The sequence below is a fragment of the Salvelinus fontinalis genome, chromosome 25 (assembly GCF_029448725.1).
Source record: "Salvelinus fontinalis isolate EN_2023a chromosome 25, ASM2944872v1, whole genome shotgun sequence".
NCBI classification, from domain to species: domain Eukaryota; kingdom Metazoa; phylum Chordata; class Actinopteri; order Salmoniformes; family Salmonidae; genus Salvelinus; species Salvelinus fontinalis.
Genome location: NC_074689.1, coordinates 27,488,899 through 27,510,134, shown reverse-complemented (window position 1 = coordinate 27,510,134; position 21,236 = coordinate 27,488,899). Strand labels below are relative to the sequence as shown.

Here is a 21,236-nt window from a genome sequence, read left to right as displayed (position 1 = left end):
TGAAGGATAATCTTAACGCTATACCATTCAATTACATTCTAGACGATTCTGTGCTTGCAACATTGTGACAACACATTTTTTGAAGGTGTGTCCACATACTTTGGGGAAGGCCCTTTGCTGTTTCAGAATGACAATGCTCCCGTGCCCAAAGCGAGGTCCATAAAGAAATGGTTTGTCGAGATCGGTGTGAAAAAACTTGAGTGGCCTGCACAGAGCCCTGACCTCAAACCCATCGAACACCTTAGGGATGAATTGGAACGCCGACTGCGAGTCAGGCCTAATCGTCCAACATCAGTGCCCGACCTCATTAATGCTCTTGTGGCTGAATGGAAGCAAGTCCCTGCAGCAATGTTCCAACATCTAGTGGAAAGCCTTCCCAGAAGAGTGGAGGCTGTTACAGCAGCAAAGGGGGGACCAACTCCATATTAATGCCCATGATTTTGAATTGAGATGTTGGCTGAGCAGGTGTCCACATACTTTTGTTCATGTTGTGTATTTTCTCCAAGTGATTTAATCTGAATTATTTTATTTATTTTAGAACAAAGTAAATTGCAACCAGTTGTCCTTGATGAAATAGTTTCCCTATCGCAGTAGCTGGAGTTGTAGATCACAAAGCCAGATTTCAAATGAGGGGGAGGACCATGTGCTAAAACTGCAGAGAAATCACAGACCCTTTCCTACTGCTTTTCTGCAGGACTTATTTCTAATGGGTCGACAAGGGCCTGCAAAATAGATGAAAGTCACACTGTTTGTGTGTGTGCTCTAGCGCGTGTGTGTGGTGGTGGACACCAGGATGTCCCCATTGTTTCTAATGACTGTGAATTTGAGAACGGTCACAGCACAACTATTAGACCGCAGTGTGGATTAAGCAAGGATTTGAGACTTGACCCCTAAATGTCACAGTATCAAGACCCCCCTCAGTGTTGCCTCCCCCTGCCCCATTTCTCTCATCATAACAATGATTTACACTGGACTAAGTCCTTTGCTACAAACACTCGGTACAGCGTACTGTATGAATTTTTCTATGAAGGGATTTGACAGGACATCTGTTCCGTCAGAGGCACAAACACCCATTTCCACGGCAACTGCTCTGCCGCGACACACTTGAGCGTGGCGGTCCAGCCTCCATGAAAATGCAAGCACAATAATGTTATGTTTCCTAGGAAATGTATAGGTTTGGATTTTCTAGAGTTATATTTCCTACTACAGGTTTGGGTTTTCTAGAGAGGATATTTTATTTATCAACATTTGGGTTTATTCTCCTGGTCTCCTGTTGGTCGTTTCGTTATCTCCTTTTTTGCTAGCTCCGCTCTGTCCTATACTCTCTATCCTTATTGTCTCTCACTTTTTCTCTCTCCCTTCCTCTCATTTACTTTTCTCTCTGTATGTCTATTGCTGTCTCCCTCACCCTTTCTCATTCTTATGTTCTCCTTCCTCTCCCCCACTCTCTCTCCCTTTATCTTCGTCTCTCTCTCCCCCCCATCCCAGGCCCAGTCGTTCCCCCCGAGCAGAAATGGCTTCAAGGCTGGGATGAGGCTGGAGGGGATTGACCCTCTCCACCCCTCCATGTTCTGCGTCCTGTCTGTGGCAGAGGTGAGCTGCAGCGTAGAGGGAGGGCTCTCCTAGCACACTGGGCGTGTCACACCAAGGGCTCCCCTAGCACACTGGGCGTGTCACACCAAGGGCTCCCCTAGCACACTGGGCGTGTCACACCAAGGGCTCCCCTAGCACACTGGGCGTGTCACACCAAGGGCTCCCCTAGCACACTGGGCGTGTCACACCAAGGGCTACCCTAGCACACTGGGCGTGTCACACCAAGGGCTACCCTAGCACACTGGGCGTGTCACACCAAGGGCTCTCCTAGCACACTGGGCGTGTCACACCAAGGGCTACCCTAGCACACTGGGCGTGTCACACCAAGGGCTACCCTAGCACACTGGGCGTGTCACACCAAGGGCTCTCCTTGCACATTGGGCGTGTCACACCAAGGGCTCTCCTTGCACATTGGGCGTGTCACACACTTTAACTGGGTCTGTGATTTTGAAGACCAGACAACACTGTTGTGGGTGGGGGAAATTCTCGTCCATAACTGTTACTGACAAGGGCCTTGGTAGTTTTGTGTGGTCAATTCGCTTTTTATGCCATCCCTTTTGTGTTGAAATTGTCACGAGTCATTACCTAAGCACTTGGAATCTGCGTATCACATCGACCACTTTCCAAATGTACAAGATTTACGTGAGCTGTCGCTGTTGTATTTCCATCAGCAAAAATCGAATTGTATGGAAAGTCTCATATATAATTCACAGTGGAACAGAAACCAACTGTTAAGCGCAAGGCCCTGCAAGTAGCTTACTGCAATAGTCATGGGAAGACGGAGCGGAACGGGCTGTGGATTGGTGTTTTGAGAGAGGGACTGCATGTACATCCATACATATATACTGCATTTTGTTTTTCAAAGGTGATTGGCTACCGATTGCGGCTCCACATCGACGGCTACTCTGAATGCTATGACTTCTGGTTAAACGCCGACTCTGCCGACATCAGGCCAGCCGGATGGTGCGAGTCGACAGGACACAAGCTCCACCCACCAAAAGGTGATCTACAGCAGATCAGCACACCCTTTTTCTCTTTTCCCATTTCACAGTAACTAATTCTGCTGACCCAAACCAATATATTATTTTCACATGGTCCTTGTCAACATGGTTCAAGGCAAGCAACTATGGTGGATGCATAGCCAGGCCAGCTCATTACAGCTTGGTTTGTCTTAGCTCAGTTCGGCTCAGTAGTGTGAAAGGTCCCTTCAGCTGTTCACTTTTGTCTGTTTTGATATAATTGTATTGCTTCTGTGTAAGAGCTTGTGCTTGTTTGATCCTAACGGAATAGACTTCAACACATAACAGGAGAATGGTCTTTAAACTATGCATGGTTCATTTCTCTTACAAGGGCCTCATCTTATTTCCACACCATCAGCATTTAGTGCTAATACACAGCAGTCTGTTGGGAATAATGTAATGTACCTGGCACAGCAATATTTTTCACAACCCTAATCGCATTTGTTTTCTCTCTCTTTCCCCCCCTTCCTATTTTTCGGCACTATTTTTTTCATTTTTTTCAGGCTACAACGAAGTCGAGTTTAACTGGGATAAATACCAGGAGTCTTGCAATGCTCCAGCTGCACCACAGCATCTGTTTAAATCCCATAACAGTGTAAGTGCTTGGTCGGGTTGTGGGAGTCATAAGCTTAGTGCTTCTTTCTCCTGAAAGGACGCCTGGGGCCAAAAGCTGACCTTCATTCACACAGCAGAACAGAACAATGTGTCCCAGTGGCTGTTGTAAAGCTCCCCCCACATTGCTTCAAAGAAACACCGCTTTACATCCTGTCGTGTTTTTACATTGGGAAAAGCTCAAATACAGATTGACTGAGAGGTACTGTATGATTTTAATGAAGGGAATTGATTGGTGTATAGGACAATATACACTGAGTGTTCAAAACATTAAGAACATCTTCCTAATATTGAGTTGTACTCCACCTTTTGCCTTCAGACCATCCTCAATTAATCAGGGCATGAGCTCTACAAGGGGTCGAAAGCGTTCTACAGGGATGTTGGCCCATGTTGACTCCAATGCTTCCCACAGTTGTGTCAAGTTGGCTGGATGTCCTTTGGGTGGTGGACCATTCTTGATACACACGGGAAACTGTTGAGTGTGAAAAATCCAGCAGCGTTGCAGTTCTTGACACAAACTGGTGCGCCTGGCACCCACTACCATACTCTGTTCAAAGGCACTTAAATCTTTTGTCTTTCCTATTCACCCTATGAGTGGCACACATACACAATCAATGTCTCAATTGTCTCAAGGCTTAAAATTCCTTCTTTAACCTGTCTCCTCCCCTTCATCTACACTGATTTGAAGTAGATTTAACAAGTGACATCAATAAGGGACCCTAGCTTTCACCTGGATTCACCTGATCAGTCAGTGTCATAGAAAGAGCAGGTGTTCGTAATGTTTTGTACACTCTGTGTATGTGATATGATCAAATGTTATCTTAAAGCTCAAAGTTGGTGCTCTCAAGCCTTTAGGGCAGAATCAGTGTATGCTATTTCAATTTTTACTCAAACCCTCGATTGACATCAATGCATGATTTCTACGTAGTCAAATAATTGAGCCCTTACTGATGTGTCTCTGTGTGTCCACAGACCACGAGCACCTCTAAGTTTCAGGTGGGCATGAAACTGGAGGCAGTGGACAGGAAGAACCCGTGCCTGGTGTGTGTGGCCTCGGTGGCCGACATCGTGGACAATCGCTTCCTGGTTCACTTCGACAACTGGGACGACACCTACGACTACTGGTGAGACACCCGTCATTCAGTTCAAACTGTTTTCCATTCTTTTGAAGTTAGATTTTTGTGAGTTGTAAATTGATGAGAAATTGGAAAATAAAATATCCACACTGTGTGCGTGTGTGGGGAAAAAACTACAAAAGAATGAATTCTGTCTCCGTTTGAAACGTGTCTAGCTTTTGTATATTGGCTTCCTTGTTTCTACCTTGACTGTTAAACTAAGTCCGTTGTGGAAATCAAAACTGAGGTTGAGAAGGTGTTTTCATCAAGTTCTAGCCAGATGAGACATGCGATCAACATATGTTTACTGATGTTTAGTGTCAGTAATTGATAAAAAACAACATTAAGGTGTAGTCTAACTGATGTACTATTGTGTGTGTGTGTGTGTGTGTATATATACACTGCTCAAAAAAATAAAGGGAACACTTAAACAACACAATGTAACTCCAAGTCAATCACACTTCTGTGAAATCAAACTGTCCACTTAGGAAGCAACACTGATTGACAATAAATTTCACATGCTGTTGTGCAAATGGAATAGACAAAAGGTGGAAATTATAGGCAATTAGTAAGACACCCCCAAAAAAGGAATGGTTCTGCAGGTGGTGACCACAGACCACTTCTCAGTTCCTATGCTTCCTGGCTGATGTTTTGGTCACTTTTGAATGCTGGCGGTTCTCTCACTCTAGTGGTAGCATGAGACGGAGTCTACAACCCACACAAGTGGCTCAGGTAGTGCAGCTCATCCAGGATGGCACATCAATGCGAGCTGTGGCAAGAAGGTTTGCTGTGTCTGTCAGCGTAGTGTCCAGAGCATGGAGGCGCTACCAGGAGACAGGCCAGTACATCAGGAGACGTGGAGGAGGCCGTAGGAGGGCAACAACCCAGCAGCTGGACCGCTACCTCTGCCTTTGTGCAAAGAGGAGCAGGAGGAGCACTGGCAGAGCCCTGCAAAATGACCTCCAGCAGGCCACAAATGTGCATGTGTCAGCATATGGTCTCACAAGGGGTCTGAGGATCTCATCTCGGTACCTAATGGCAGTCAGGCTACCTCTGTCGAGCACATGGAGGGCTGTGCGGCCCCACAAAGAAATGCCACCCCACACCATGACTGACCCATCGCCAAACCGGTCATGCTGGAGGATGTTGCAGGCAGCAGAACGTTCTCCACGGCGTCTCCAGACTGTCACGTCTGTCACATGTGCTCATGTGCTCAGTGTGAACCTGCTTTCATCTGTGAAGAGCACAGGGCACCAGTGGCGAATTTGCCAATCTTGGTGTTCTCTGGCAAATGCCAAACGTCCGGCACGGTGTTGGGCTGTAAGCACAACCCCCACCTGTGGACGTCGGGCCCTCATACCACCCTCATGGAGTCTGTTTCTGACCGTTTGAGCAGACACATGCACATTTGTGGCCTGCTGGAGGTCATTTTGCAGGGCGCTGGCAGTGCACCTCCTTGCACAAAGGCGGAGGTAGCGGTCCTGCTGCTGGGTTGTTGCCCTCCTACGGCCTCCTCCACGTCTCCTGATGTACTGGCCTGTCTCCTGGTAGCGCCTGCATGCTCTGGACACTACGCTGACAGACACAGCAAACCTTTTTGCCACAGTTTGCATTGATGTGCCATCCTGGATGAACTGCACTACCTGAGCCACTTGTGTGGGTTGTAGACTCCGTCTCATGCTACCACTAGAGTGGTAGCACCGCCAGCATTCAAAAGTGACCAAAACATCAGCCAGGAAGCATAGGAACTGAGAAGTGGTCTGTGGTCACCACCTGCAGAATCACTCCTTTTTTGGGGGTGTCTTGCTAATTGCCTATAATTTCCACCTTTTGTCTATTCCATTTGCACAACAGCATGTGAAATTTATTGTCAATCAGTGTTGCTTCCTAAGTGGACAGTTTGATTTCACAGAAGTGTGATTGACTTGGAGTTACATTGTGGTGTTTAAGTGTTCCCTTTATTTTTTTGAGCAGTGTGTGTATATATATATATATATATATATATATATATATATACTGCTCAAAAAAATAAAGGGAACACTTAAACAACACAATGTAACTCCAACTCCAATTATATATATATATATATATGCTGAGTGTACAAAACATTAAGAACACCTTCCTAATATTGAGTTGCACCCCCCCTTTTGCCCTCAGAACAGCCTCAAATTATCGGAGCATGGACTCTACAAGGTGTCAATCGTTCCACAGGAATGCTGGCCCATGTTGACTCTAATGCTTCCCATAGTTGTCAAGTTGGTTGGATGTCCTTTGGGTCGTGGACCATTTTATTTTATTTAACCAGTTAAAAACAAATTCTTATTTATAATGACGGCCTACCATTCTTGATACACACGGGAAACTGTTGATCGTGAAAACCCAGCAGCGTTGCAGTTCTTGACAAACTGGTGCGCCTGGCACCTGCTACCATACTCTGTTCAAAGGCACTTAAATATTTTGTCTTTCCCATTCACCCTCTGAGTGGCACACATACACAATCCATGTCTCAGTTGTCTCAAGGCTTAAAATTCCTTCTTTAACCTGTCTCCTCCCCTTCATCTACACTGATTTTAAGTAGATTTAACAACTGACATCAATAAGGGACCCTAGCTTTCACGTAGATTCACCTGTTCAGTCTGTCATAGAGCATGGAATATTTTGTGCACAGTGCATATACGTAGCTTTGTTACATAAAGATTGACGTATAGATCAACAGTAAAGGGTGTGTACATGTATGATCTTCAATTCTGCATCTCTCTCTGTCTCGCTCTCTGTCTCGCTCTCTGTCTCGCTCTCTGTCTCGCTCTCTGTCTCTCGAGTACAGACATCAGTGATGCTTTACCCGCTTATTGTTAAGAGGAGTTTGATTTACATTCCATGTGACGGATGGCCCAATTAATCCAGTGAAAGCTTGATGTGGGAGAAAAACAGAAGTCGTGTAACTAGATATGATGTAATAGTTGAAGAGGAGAACTGACAGTCTTCTCTGTTTTGTTCTCAGAGCTGCCTGGCTGAGATATTTTGCAGTGGTTATTTTATTTGTTCTTTTTCCCTCCTTTTTTCATGTCTTACTGAGACTTTCCAAGAGGAGTATATCCTAGTCTCCTTGCCTCACAGAAAGCATGGGTTGCCACAGCTCATTGCATTCACATGCACCCACATGTACACCTACACTCACAGTTTAACTTACACACAGGCACAACACACTTGCATGTACACACACACGTGCACAAATTCACTCTCTGCCAGTCCGTTGCACTCACCAGAGATCATGTATGGGATTCTTGGGGAAATTATAGTGCCCAAGGGACAGCAAAGTGGGGAATCGTTCACTCTGTGCAACCCATGATTGACTATTCTCTCTCACACACACACTCCCCGCACACAGATTCACTCTCTCAGCCACTCCGGCTACATTCACCAAAGAGCATTTGTGGGATTCTTGGTCAAATTATAGGGCCCAAGGGACAGCAGTCAGGCAAGCCTTCACTTTGTGCAACACATGTTTGGGCTATTCGGCAGAATCGCACTGCTGCTGTATCATTTCAAAGCACACAGAAATCTAATGGAATTGCACTTGTTGTGTGATTGCATGTGTATGTAGGTAGATGTTAATCTAGCCGGCCTGTACAGTAAGTGAAATAGGCCTCAGATGGGCCGCCCCTCTTTTCGCAGTTATGGTTCCGGAACTGACACACCCACTCATTTTTAGCATACAAATTTCAACAGCATGCTGGTCGCGTGGTTCAAACTACTTAGCCCATACAGCATTGTGCTCTGTATTGTCCAATCACAGAGCATATACAAGTCACGTGACCAATGGAATCTTTCCTTTGAAATTGAGAAACATGACGGTTGTTGGTGTGGTGTTGCATTTCCAATTTCTGTTAGCTAGCTAAGTTATCAGACACAGCCTTAAAATAAACCATGAGATCTGTTAGCAAACACTCAATGGCACTGCTCTGTGCAGGCCACTCAAATTTTGCAAGATTTTATCTCTGGGTTAACTGAGAAGTCACTTTAGAACAGACCCATGGTCTGTTTCTGTGGTGGTAGAAACGCTCATGGTTAGTTGTGCTCTTTAATTCAAAGTCTAAGTCGTTGGGGGAGGGGCGGTTTCTAAGCTGACATGGAATTGTTTTAAGAACTTCATACTATGGATCATTCTGCTATTTGATTTTTAATGTTTTGACCCCTTTAGGTATAAAAAAATATAAAACAAGTATTTGATAAAATATTGAATTTAGCCTTTGTTACTGTTGCCCAGAGAAATGGATTGAACCCCTTTTTTTGGGTAGGCACAAATCTACCTTCATACATTTTTTAAACCGGTATCGGTTACCTTCAGACGAGTCCAGTGGCACTTGTTGGGGTCATAGAGCAAAACGTGAGAGTCTCCCCTTTCCATAGCGTGGTCATAATAGTTTGTAGGTCAAACAGAGTGACCACATTTTAAAATACCCAAATGTGGGACAACAGGATGATTTTGCGGGACAGTGTAGCCTACATGATTAAAAACGTATGGCATCACGTGTGGCCTTTTTTATATATGAAAATCTGGGAATATTTGGCCAAGGAAACATTTCTGGTTGACCTCAGGGAATGTAAAACAGTTAGGAAGGAAAACTGTTGAAATGGGATTGATGGAAGTAGCAGCCAATATGTTGAATAAGCATGGGGAGCCTCTCAAATTTGATGAAATTACCTTAACTTTCAGTTTAATACTGCTGTCGTAGATCTTTATGAGAACAACACATTTCACTGCACCTATCTCGTGACGATAAAGCGTTTATATTTTTTTTAAACACTCTTTTTAAAGGTAGTTAGGCCTACTGTCCTGTTCAAGTTTAGCTGGAACAAAGATGCATGTCTTTCCACCCTCACAGTGTAGCCCGTGCTACAGACGGCTATATTGGTCCTCTAATACAGGACTAGTAAAGGCCCAGGGCACTATTAAAAGAATATTAATTCTACAAAAAAAACAGCTGATTTTTTTTTTTTTTCAAGGGGTGCTGCAGCACCCCTACTTCCCTGTGAACGCTCTACCACCTTTGTAGAAGTGCGGATGCGGTGGATTTAGACGCATCCAATGCAAAACATTTTTTTTAAACGTATCTCTAGCTTAAACTGACAGATTTTGATGGTGATTTTTATTTGTATTTGTTTTATTATGCACCAGTGCGTCAATCGACTAGGGGGTTAAAATCAGGAACCGACTGTAAAAATACGACTTCTCAACACAGAAGTTGAAACATTCATAACCGATGGGCATTACATCAACATACAAATTGTTTGGCAATTCTTGGGAGAAAATAGAACGTCAAAGTTGCACAGAAACATCGCTATCGCTAATATTTAATAGCCGCACGGGTTACAAGGATTGAGAATCTATTCCCAGAACCTCTCGTCGGAGCCCTATTGCAATATTCTCCCGGTCACAAACCGTGTATTTTAATTGCAAATTGCATGTAGAGGTTATTGTTATGTGCTACCCCAGGAGGACTGAAATACGTGTGTTTAGTTGAGGAAGTGTGTCTATGTAGGAAGATAATGTACTGTATGCTGTGGTTTAGTGGTGTGTGTTTGGTTTATTTTGTTAGGACCTCCATCAGCTACTCTTCCTGGGGTCCACATAAAACGTACAAATACATGACAAAGTACAGTAATAGACAAGAACAATATTACATTAAATTCAAAATCAATAATAAACACATTTAGAGTTATAGTGTTATGTGCGTTTTAGGTGTGATGCCAGCAGCCCTCACATCCACCCAGTGGGCTGGTGCCAGGACCACGGACGACCTCTCACTGCGCCTCAGGGTGAGTAGATTGCCCAGTAGATACAATACTGTATATATGTGTTGTGTGAAAGTCACTTTGGATGCTGTGTGGCTAATGTCTGTCAAAAAGGCCTATTTGTATTTATTTTACCTTTTATTTAACTAGGCAAGTCAGTTTAGAACACATTTTTATTTTCAATAATGACTTATGATCAGTGGGTTTAACTGCCTTGTTCAGGGGCAGAATGGTAGATTTTTACCTTGTCAGCTCGGGGATTTGATTTTGCAACATTTCGTTACTAGTCCAACGCTCTCTAACCACTAGGCTACCTGCCGCACTTATTATCATAACTCTCGTAATCTTCCACGTCAATACTCGAGTAATCAATTTCATTTCCCCTCTAATTTGCTGGTATTGTCCCATTCCACCTCCTACTTATTTAAAGCTACAATTCTTAGTTGCTGCATCCATTTTTGGACTTAATTATATATGCCCATTGATTCTTGAAGAATTTTACTTATAAATCTCTTATGAGCTTATTTCATCTGATGTACCCCAACAGAACCCAAAGTATGTATGTATGTAAACAAACACTATAGGCTCAAAACATGGTTAAAACTATACATTTGATATCATGGATGGTCAGTCCTTAGCGCTGGGTTACATTTCTCCAGCCCCAGCCCTTAGCTAAGGTGACAATAATGCCTGCCATGGACATTTCCCAGTTGTTTTGAATCTTCAAAATCAAAGTGGTAAGAACACTTTTAAAGCCTCAAAGGATAAGATGATCCAACTTTCAAAATGAGTCCTTTTTGACAAGCCACAGCAGTCCACTAGCTAGCCAGCCACAGCAGTCCACTAGCTAGCCAGCCACAGCAGTCCACTAGCTAGCCAGCCACAGCAGTCCACTAGCTAGCCAGCCACAGCAGTCCACTAGCTAGCCAGCCACAGCAGTCCACTAGCTAGCCAGCCACAGCAGTCCACTAGCTAGCCAGCCACAGCAGTCCACTAGCTAGCCAGCCACAGCAGTCCACTAGCTAGCCAGCCACAGCAGTCCACTAGCTAGCCAGCCACAGCAGTCCACTAGCTAGCCAGCCACAGCAGTCCACTAGCTAGCCAGCCACAGCAGTCCACTAGCTAGCCAGCCACAGCAGTCCACTAGCTAGCCAGCCACAGCAGTCCACTAGCTAGCCAGCCACAGCAGTCCACTAGCTAGCCAGCCACAGCAGTCCACTAGCTAGCCAGCCACAGCAGTCCACTAGCTAGCCAGCCACAGCAGTCCACTAGCTAGCTAGCCACAGCAGTCCACTAGCTAGCCAGCCACAGCAGTCCACTAGCTAGCTAGCCACAGCAGTCCTCTAGCTAGCTAGCCACAGCAGTCCACTAGCTAGCTAGCCACAGCAGCCCACTAGCTAGCTAGCCACAGCAGCCCACTAGCTAGCTAGCCACAGCAGCCCACTAGCTAGCTAGCCACAGCAGCCCACTAGCTAGCTAGCCACAGCAGCCCACTAGCTAGCCAGCCACAGCAGCCCACTAGCTAGCCAGCCACAGCAGCCCACTAGCTAGCCAGCCACAGCAGCCCACTAGCTAGCCAGCCACAGCAGCCCACTAGCTAGCCAGCCACAGCAGCCCACTAGCTAGCCAGCCACAGCAGCCCACTAGCTAGCCAGCCACAGCAGCCCACTAGCTAGCCAGCCACAGCAGTCCACTAGCTAGCCAGCCACAGCAGTCCACTAGCTAGCCAGCCACAGCAGTCCACTAGCTAGCCAGCCACAGCAGTCCACTAGCTAGCCAGCCACAGCAGTCCACTAGCTAGCCAGCCACAGCAGTCCACTAGCTAGCCAGCCACAGCAGTCCACTAGCTAGCCAGCCACAGCAGTCCACTAGCTAGCCAGCCACAGCAGTCCACTAGCTAGCCAGCCACAGCAGTCCACTAGCTAGCCAGCCACAGCAGTCCACTAGCTAGCCAGCCACAGCAGTCCACTAGCTAGCCAGCCACAGCAGTCCACTAGCTAGCCAGCCACAGCAGTCCTCTAGCTAGCCAGCCACAGCAGTCCTCTAGCTAGCCAGCCACAGCAGTCCTCTAGCTAGCCAGCCACAGCAGTCCTCTAGCTAGCCAGCCACAGCAGTCCACTAGCTAGCCAGCCACAGCAGTCCACTAGCTAGCTAGCCACAGCAGTCCACTAGCTAGCTAGCCACAGCAGTCCACTAGCTAGCTAGCCACAGCAGTCCACTAGCTAGCTAGCCACAGCAGTCCACTAGCTAGCTAGCCACAGCAGTCCACTAGCTAGCTAGCCACAGCAGTCCACTAGCTAGCTAGCCACAGCAGTCCACTAGCTAGCTAGCCACAGCAGTCCACTAGCTAGCTAGCCACAGCAGTCCACTAGCTAGCTAGCCACAGCTAGCTAGCCACAGCAGTCCACTAGCTAGCCAGCCACAGCAGTCCTCTAGCTAGCCAGCCACAGCAGTCCTCTAGCTAGCCAGCCACAGCAGTCCTCTAGCTAGCCAGCCACAGCAGTCCTCTAGCTAGCTAGCCACAGCAGTCCACTAGCTAGCTAGCCACAGCAGTCCACTAGCTAGCTAGCCACAGCAGTCCACTAGCTAGCTAGCCACAGCTAGCTAGCCACAGCAGTCCACTAGCTAGCCAGCCACAGCAGTCCTCTAGCTAGCCAGCCACAGCAGTCCTCTAGCTAGCCAGCCACAGCAGTCCTCTAGCTAGCCAGCCACAGCAGTCCACTAGCTAGCTAGCCACAGCAGTCCACTAGCTAGCTAGCCACAGCTAGCTAGCCACAGCAGTCCACTAGCTAGCTAGCCACAGCAGTCCACTAGCTAGCTAGCCACAGCAGTCCACTAGCTAGCTAGCCACAGCAGTCCACTAGCTAGCTAGCCACAGCAGTCCACTAGCTAGCTAGCCACAGCAGTCCACTAGCTAGCTAGCCACAGCAGTCCACTAGCTAGCTAGCCACAGCAGTCCACTAGCTGTTGAGCTTTCTAGCATATTCACTCATTTGTTTGTGACAATTAACAAGATAGTTAGCTCCCACATGTTCTTGTCAAAACTGTTAACAGAGTAGCTAGCAAGCAAGAAGAAATGCCAAACCACAATGGCAAAAATATCAGATTTGACCGTTTAGACACAACTTGCATGGCCATGAATCAGATTTGTATCTGATTTCAAACGACCTACGAAGGTGGTTTGAAATGTGTCTTAAAATATCTGATTCCATGTGCTTTTTGGCTGTTCAGACTGCAGGAAAAAAACACATTCGAATCAGATTTATGCCAAAATATTTGATTTTAGTCTCTTCAAACTGCCAATGTGAACAAGGCTTAAGTTATACGTTATATGTATGACACGTGCATGATCCTGAAATGAGGCACTTAATTATTCTTTTGTTTAACCTTTATTTAACTAGGCAAGTCAGTTAAGAACAAATTCTTATTTACAATGACGGCCTAGGAACAGTGGGTTAACTGCCTTGTTCAGGGGCAGAACGAAAGATTTTTACCTTGTCAGCTCGGGGATTAGATCTAGCAGCCTTTCGGTTACTGGCCCAACACTCTAACCACTAGGCTACCTTCCGCCCCTAATCACAGCTGTTCTTTAGTAATACAGTACATAGTATACTGTACATGCCCTTCAATGCATAAAACATCTTAACATTAGTCATTTACTTCACACGTGTTGTTTTTGTTGATATAGCATGATGGAACACTACATTACAGCACATAAACGTGGTCATAACTTAGTAATGTTAAGTTATTTCACAATGAGTTATATTTTAAAGCATTTAATTGACATTCAAAAATGTTTACATTTAGGAAACTCCTATGTTATTTACCGCACCTGTCAGCATTCACCTTCACTTCCTTTGCAGTTGATGCTACTGTACATGGGCTACATAGACCCGAGCTCTGCTTTAATCTTATGATTTGGAGTGGTTTGATCCGTTGACCGCTTCGACAGCCCAGCCTCATATTTTCACATTCTTCTCTAGACTTACATAAAACCAGCTCTCCTGTCAGTCTAGATGTTGTCAATCATTTAAAAGTTTCTCATCTGCAGTCAGCAGCTAGTTACGATGATATGTTAAAGTTGTCGGGGTAACGTTAAATGGGACAAAGGTATAGGAGGTGTCTAGAATTTCACTTTGTGTGGCTTTAATGTCTTATTGTGTTTACGACATTAACATTTACAAGCGTATTGCAAAGCATAACGAACACACGTCCCAGTCCCCTCCAACTCACAAGTCAGGAAAAACAATTGATCTCATCTTTAGTAGAGGCTGTACGCCTCCCTAATCTCACTGCAACCCCCCTCCAGGTCTCTGATCACTACTTGGTTTACTTTTCTGTATCCCTCTCCTCCAATCCTAGCCACTCAGCCCCTACCCAGATGGACATGCACCGTCGCAATCTTCACTCTCTCTCTCTCTCTCCCACTACTCTCTCCTCTTCTATCCTATCCTCTCTCTCTCTCCCACTACTCTCTCCTCTTCTATCCTATCCTCTCTCTCTTCTGCTAAATCCTTCTTCCTCCTGTCTTCTAGATTATGTTCGACCGTACTCACCTCCCTTTCCGCATCCATATGGCTCGGCCCTCCCCTCCTGCTCCGTGGCTGAGTGACTCATAGCGAGCTTACAGAACAGCGCTGTGGGCAGCTGAGCGAAAATGGAGGAAAACTTAACTTCCGGAGGACCAATTCTCATTCACTTCCTCCTCTCTACCTTCTCTTCCTCTGTATCTGCTGCTAAAGCCACTTTCTATCGCTCTAAATTTCAAGCTTCTGCCTCTAGCCCCAGGAATCTCTTTTCAAATTTTCCTCCCTCCTAAGTCCCCCCCCCCCCCCCTTCTCCCTCTCTGTGGGCGACTTTGTCAACCACTTTAAAAAGAAGGTTGACGAAATCTGTTCTTCATTCACTCAGCCTATTGAGTCCACTGGTCCCAGTCACACAGAACTACCCTATGCCTTGACCTCTTTAAATCCTGCAGCTAGTGAGGTCTGGCTGCCCGACAATCTGCCCGCTCGACCCCATTTACATTTGACATTTTAGTCATTTAGCAGACGCTCTTATCCAGAGCGACTTACAGTAGAGTGCATACGTTTTATTACATACATTTTTACATACTGAGACAAGGATATCCCTACCGGCCAAACCCTCCCTAACCCGGACGACGCTATGCCAATTGTGCGTCGCCCCACGGACCTCCCGGTTGCGGCCGGCTGCGACAGAGCTTGGGCACGAACCCAGAGACTCTGGTGACGCAGCTAGCACTCATCCCTGAGCACTGGCTGCGTCCCCTCTGACTCCAAAAGAAACCAACACTCGACTCATCTGAAGTTAAAAACTATAGACCTGTATCCCTTTCTTTTCTTTCCAAAACACTTGAGTGTGCTGTCTCTGATCAACTCTCTCGTTATCTCTCTCAGAATGATCTTCTTGACCCTAACCAGTCAGGCTTCAAGACGGGTCACTCAACCGAGACTTTGCTTCTCTGTAACGCAGAGGCTCTCCGCACTGTCAAAGCTGTCTCTCTTTCCTCTGTTCTCATCCTGCAAGATCTATCCTCCGCCTTCGACACTGTGAACTATCAGATCTCTGCACCCTCTCAGGGCTGGGCGACTCAGACTCTACACACTCTTGGATTGCGTTCTACCTGGCAGGCCGCTCCTACCAGGTGACGAGGAGAGGATCTGTGTCTGCACCACGTACTCTCACTACTGGTGTACCCCTAGTGCTCGGTTCTAGACCCTCTCCTCTTCTCTTTTTACACCAAGTCACTTGGCTCTGTCATATCCTCACATGGTTTCTCCTATCATTGCTATGTGGATGACATTCAACTACTCCCCCCCCCTTCTGACTACCAGGTGACGCACGCATCTCTGTGTGCCTTGCAGATATCTTAGCTTGGATGTCGGCCCATCACCTCAAGCTCAACCTCAACAAGACGGAGCTTTTCTTCCTTCCGGGGAAGGCCTGCCCGCTCAAAGACCTCTCCATCATGGTTGACAACTCCACAGTGTCGCTCTCCCAGAGTGCAAAGAACCTTTGTGCGACCCTGGACAACACCCTGTCGTTCTCTGCAAACATCAAAGCAGTGACTCACTCCTGCTGGTTCATGCTCTACTCCATCCATTGAGTACAACCTTACCTCACACAGGAAGCAGTGCAGGTCCTTGTCATCTTTGGTCTGGATTATTGCTGTTAGCTGGACTCCCCGCTTGTGCCATCAAACCCCTGAACCTTAACCAGAACGCTGCAGCCCGCCTGGTCAACATTCCCAAGTTGTCCCATGTCACCCTACTCCTCTGGCTTCCAGTTGAAGCTCACATCCACTACTAGAACATGGCACTTGCCAACAGAGCAGCAAGAGGAACTGCCCTCCCTTCCTTAAGGCTATGCTCAAACCCTACACCCCAACCTGAGCACTCCGTTCTGCCACCTTTGGTCTCTTGACCTTCCCACCCCTATGGGAGGGCAGCTTCTGCTCAGTCCAGTCCGAACTCTTCACTCTCCTGGCACCCCAATGGTGAAACCAGCTTCCCCCTGAAGCTAGGACAGCAGACCCTGCCCATCTTCTGAAAGCACCTGAATCCACCCGCTCCTTTCTAGCTCTGACTTTGCTGATACACTTTTCCTCAATAAATTACATATTTCCTGTGATATGTGGTTGTTCCACCTAGCTATCGTAAGATGAAAGCACTAACTGTAACTTGCTCTGGATAAGAGTGTTTGATAAATGACAAATGTGAGGAATCCAAGTCTGAAGCATTTGAGAGGATATCAAAACCCTCTAGGCTCTCTCTCTCTTCTGTCTCCATTTTCTTCTCCCTCGTTCCCTCTTCTGTTCTACAATCTAATAGGCTGCTTGGTTGTGCCAGTCGGCTAACATTCCCCTTTGTTGCAAAACGGCATGTGTTTTTCCAGTTAAAAGCGAGCGTGGTGATGTGCTGTTAAATGGATCCTGTAGCACAGTCATCATACATCAGATCAGCGAATGGGGAGAGCGAGGGAAAGAGGGGTGAAGAGAGGAGGGGGAATGGGAGGAGAGGGGGAGACAGAGATTATAGTTTCTGTTTACCACAGCTGTTGGGTAAAACATTATTTTAACTATTTGATCCATGTCTTGTGCAGAGAGCATTAATTGACCATTTGAAATAAGGTTTCTCTCTCTCTCGCTTTTTGCTAGCTCTCTCTCTCTCGCTCTCTCAACTCCTATCAGACACGATAGTCCTTGGCTCAGCACCGCCAGCATTCAAAAGTGACCAAAACATCAGCCAGGAAGCATAGGAACTGAGAAGTGGTCTGTGGTCACCACCTGCAGAACCATTCCTTTATTAGGGGTGTCTTGCTAATTGCCTATAATTTCCACCTTTTGTCTATTCCATTTGCACAACAGCATGTGAAATTTATTGTCAATCAGTGTTGCTTCCTAAGTGGACAGTTTGATTTCACAGAAGTGTGATTGACTTGGAGTTACATTGTGTTGTTTAAGTGTTCCCTTTATTTTTTTGAGCGGTGTATATCAGATCTCAGCTTCTTTGTCAAGTTTTCAATGTGTGTTTCAAAAGACAACTTGTCATTAATCCAGATACCCAAGTACTTACAGTGAGAAACTTGCTCCATTTGAAGTGCTAACACACAAGTCCTCAGGGTCAACATCACGAGACCTAGAGAACCGCATAGAACCTGGTTTTATTTGCAGTTAACATTCATTTAAGATCATTAAGTGATTTTTGGATTGAGTCAACATCCTGCTAAAGGTCACCAATGGCCTGCTGCACTAAAGAGGCACAGGAGTAAATAACTGTCATCTGCGTAGAGATGAATGTTACAGGTGTGAACAGTATTTCCAATGTCATTTATACACAATGTGAACAACAACGGCCCAAATATCAAACACTGGGGTACCCCTTTAAGCACTTGAAGAAATGTGGATTTAACCCTGTATCATAATAGCCTAAGTTCTGTCACTAAGATAATTCTGAAGCCATAAACAGGCATCAGAACCAAGGCCCAACACAGACAACTTACTCTATAAGAGAATGATCAGCTGTATCAAAAGCTTTTGACAAAACTAGAAATAGGCAGTCACTCTTCATTTTAGCATCCAAAGCATTGCCAATATCATTTATAACTTGTGTGTGTTGCAGTAATAGTACAGTGCCCTGGTCTAAACCCTGATTGATATACATTCAAAATACAGTTCACAGATTTTTAAAAAACAATTTAAAATAAAAAGTTGCACATTCACCAAGGATTCAAAAATCGTAACTAAACAAGAAACGATTGATATGGAACGATAGTTGTCAACATCACAACAATCAACTACCTTATGTAGTGGCAGCACATGCACGGATTTCCTCACTTTAGGAATATATTTATTTATATATATCACACACACACTACCGTTCAAAAGTTTGGGTCACTTAGAAATGTCCTTGTTTTTGAAAGAAAAGCACTATTTTTTTTTTTTTTTTCCATTTTTTTAAAATAACATCAAAGTGATCAGGAATACAGTGTAGACATTGTTAATGTTGTAAATGACTATTCTAGCTGGAAACGGCTGATGTACATGTTTTTATGGAATATCTACATAGGTGTACAGAGGCCCATTATCAGCAACTATCACTCGTGTTCCAATGGCATGTTGTTAGCCTTTTTAAAATGATAAACTTGGATTAACTATTTGATCATTAGAAAAACCTTTTGCAATTATGTTAGCACAGCTGGAAACTTGTGCTGATTTTAAAGAAGCAATAAAACTGGCCTTTAGACTAGTTGAGTATCTGGAACATCAGCATTTGTGGATTTGATGACAGGCTCGAAATGTCCAGAAACAAAAACGTCAGTGTATTGTTGTTCTGAGAATTGAAGGCTATTCTATGCGCGAAATTGCCAATAAACTGAATCTCGTACAACGCTGTGTACTACTCCCTTCACAGAATAGTGCAAACTGTCTCTAACCAGAATAGAAAGAGGAGTGGGAGGCCTCGGTGCACAACTGAGCAAGAGGACAAGTACATTGGAGTGTCTAGTCTGAGAAACAGACGCCTCACATGTCCTCAACTGGCAGATTCATTAAATAGTACCCACAAAACACCAGTCTCAACTTCAACAGTGAAGAGGCTACTCTGGGATGCTGGCCTTCCAGGCAGAGTTGTAAAGAAAAAGCCATATCTCAGACTGGCCAATGAAAGATTATGATGGGCAAAAGAACACAGACACTGGACAGAGGAAGATTGGAAAAAAGTGTTATGGACAAACTAATCCAAGTATGAGGTGATCGGAACACAAAGAAGAACATTCGTGAGATGCAGAAAAAATGAGAAGATGCTGGAGCCATCTGTCAAGCATGGTGGAGGCAATGTGATGGTCTGGGGGTGCTTTGGTGGTGGTAAAATGATAGATTTGTACAGGGTAAAAGGGATCTTGAAGGACTGCCATCACTCCATTTTGCAACGCCATGACATACCCTGTGGACGGTGCTGAATTGGAGCCAATTTCCTCCTACAACAGGACAATGACCCAAAGCAAAGCTCCAAACTATGCAATAACTATTTAGGGAAGAAGCAGTCAGCTGGTATTCTGTCTATAATGGAGTGGCTAGCAGAGTCACCGGATCTTAACCCTATTGAGCTGTTGTGGGAGCAGCTTGACCGTATGGTACGTAAAAAGTGCCCATCAAGCCAATACAACTTGTGGGAGGTGCTTCAGGAAGCATGGGGTGAAATCTCGTCAGATTACCTCAACAAATTGACAACTAGAATGCCAAAAGTCTGCAAGGCTGTAATTGCTGCAAATTGAGGATTCTTTGACGAAAGCAAAGTTTGAAGGATGCAATTATTATTTAAATGAAAAATCATTATTTATAACCTTGTCAACATCTTGACTATATTTCCTATTCATTTTGCAACTCATTTCATGGAAAACAAGGACATTTCTAAGTGACCCCAAACTTTTGAACGGTAGTATATACATGTTAAATTAAAGATGTGGGTTATTGAGCCAACAATGAGGGATGCTGCACACTTGAGCAGACCTGGGTCCAAATGGTCGGCCCCTGTAGATTTCTTAATGTCTAATGCCAACAACATATCAAGGACTCAATTGTCTGTGAATTGCCAAAAGGAAAATCCCTGATGGACATTTTCAAAATTATTCAGTACAATTCCCCCATGAACATCCAGTACGTTATTATAGTGTGTAGGTTTTTGAGTTCTTTCCAAGAGAGAGCCTGCAGAAATAAAATGTTGATTTTAAATTAATTAATGCTATCAATGTTATCAGTAATAGGGCCAGACTCTACATTAATTTGTAAGGGAAGAGTAGAGGAAGTGCAACCCTTTAAAGATTTCACAGTTTTCCAGAATTTATATGTATTTCCTGTAGTCAGCTAGAGTGTTAACATAATAATCAGATGTAGTTTTTCAAAGAAGTTTTACACAGATTTCTCAATTCTCTGAAGGATTGCCAGTCCCGGCCGGAGTCAGTACTTTTAGCCATGCTCATCTGCAATGTTGTCTAAAACATTAATAAAGTGAATTTAGAGCCATTTCAGAATCCGGTATATCTAAGATACCATTAAGATCGCAATGGTAAAAAAGCTTGTTCACAATTTGTTTTACATTTCTCCTTGTAGTAATGCATGGTTTTGCCTTAGGAGTCCAAACATATCTAATGCAGACAATAGAAAGTGATCACTAATATCCAGGAAGAAAACACCACTAGCCACAAATTTCTCTGGCGTATTTGTAAAGATATAGTCAATTAGATTTGGTTGTGTGGGTTTGTTAATCAATGGAGGGAGGTTTAGGTTATTACAAAAATCCTTTAAACCGACTGAGTCTTGGGTTCCCCAGGACAGGTTAAAGTAACCTATGACAAGCATCTCAGAAGTAGAAAAATAAGCTATTAAGTCAGTGAGACTAGTTAACTAGGTTACTTGGGGTGGCAGGTAGCTTGGTAGATAGAGCGTTGGGCCAGTAACCCGAAAGGTTGCTGGATTGAATCCCTGAGCTGACAAGGTAAAAATCTGCCGTTGCCCCTGAACAAGGCAGGGAACCCACTGTTCCCCAGTAGGCCATCATTGTAAATAAGAATTTGTTCTTAA

General features: G+C 45.0%; 1 protein-coding gene across 4 annotated transcripts in view; it reads left to right on the top strand.

The window, feature by feature from the left end:
* LOC129823061 (lethal(3)malignant brain tumor-like protein 4) overlaps positions 1-21,236 on the top strand; it is a 133,894-nt gene that overhangs the window by 24,025 nt on the left and 88,633 nt on the right. For all 4 annotated transcript variants that reach the window (XM_055881763.1, XM_055881762.1, XM_055881761.1 and 1 more), the window contains exons 6-10: positions 1,489-1,593; positions 2,459-2,594; positions 3,116-3,207; positions 4,197-4,348; positions 10,083-10,159. In XM_055881763.1, coding sequence (XP_055737738.1) covers positions 1,489-1,593; positions 2,459-2,594; positions 3,116-3,207; positions 4,197-4,348; positions 10,083-10,159 — 562 coding nt within the window. The remainder of the gene's footprint in view (positions 1-1,488; positions 1,594-2,458; positions 2,595-3,115; positions 3,208-4,196; positions 4,349-10,082; positions 10,160-21,236) is intronic.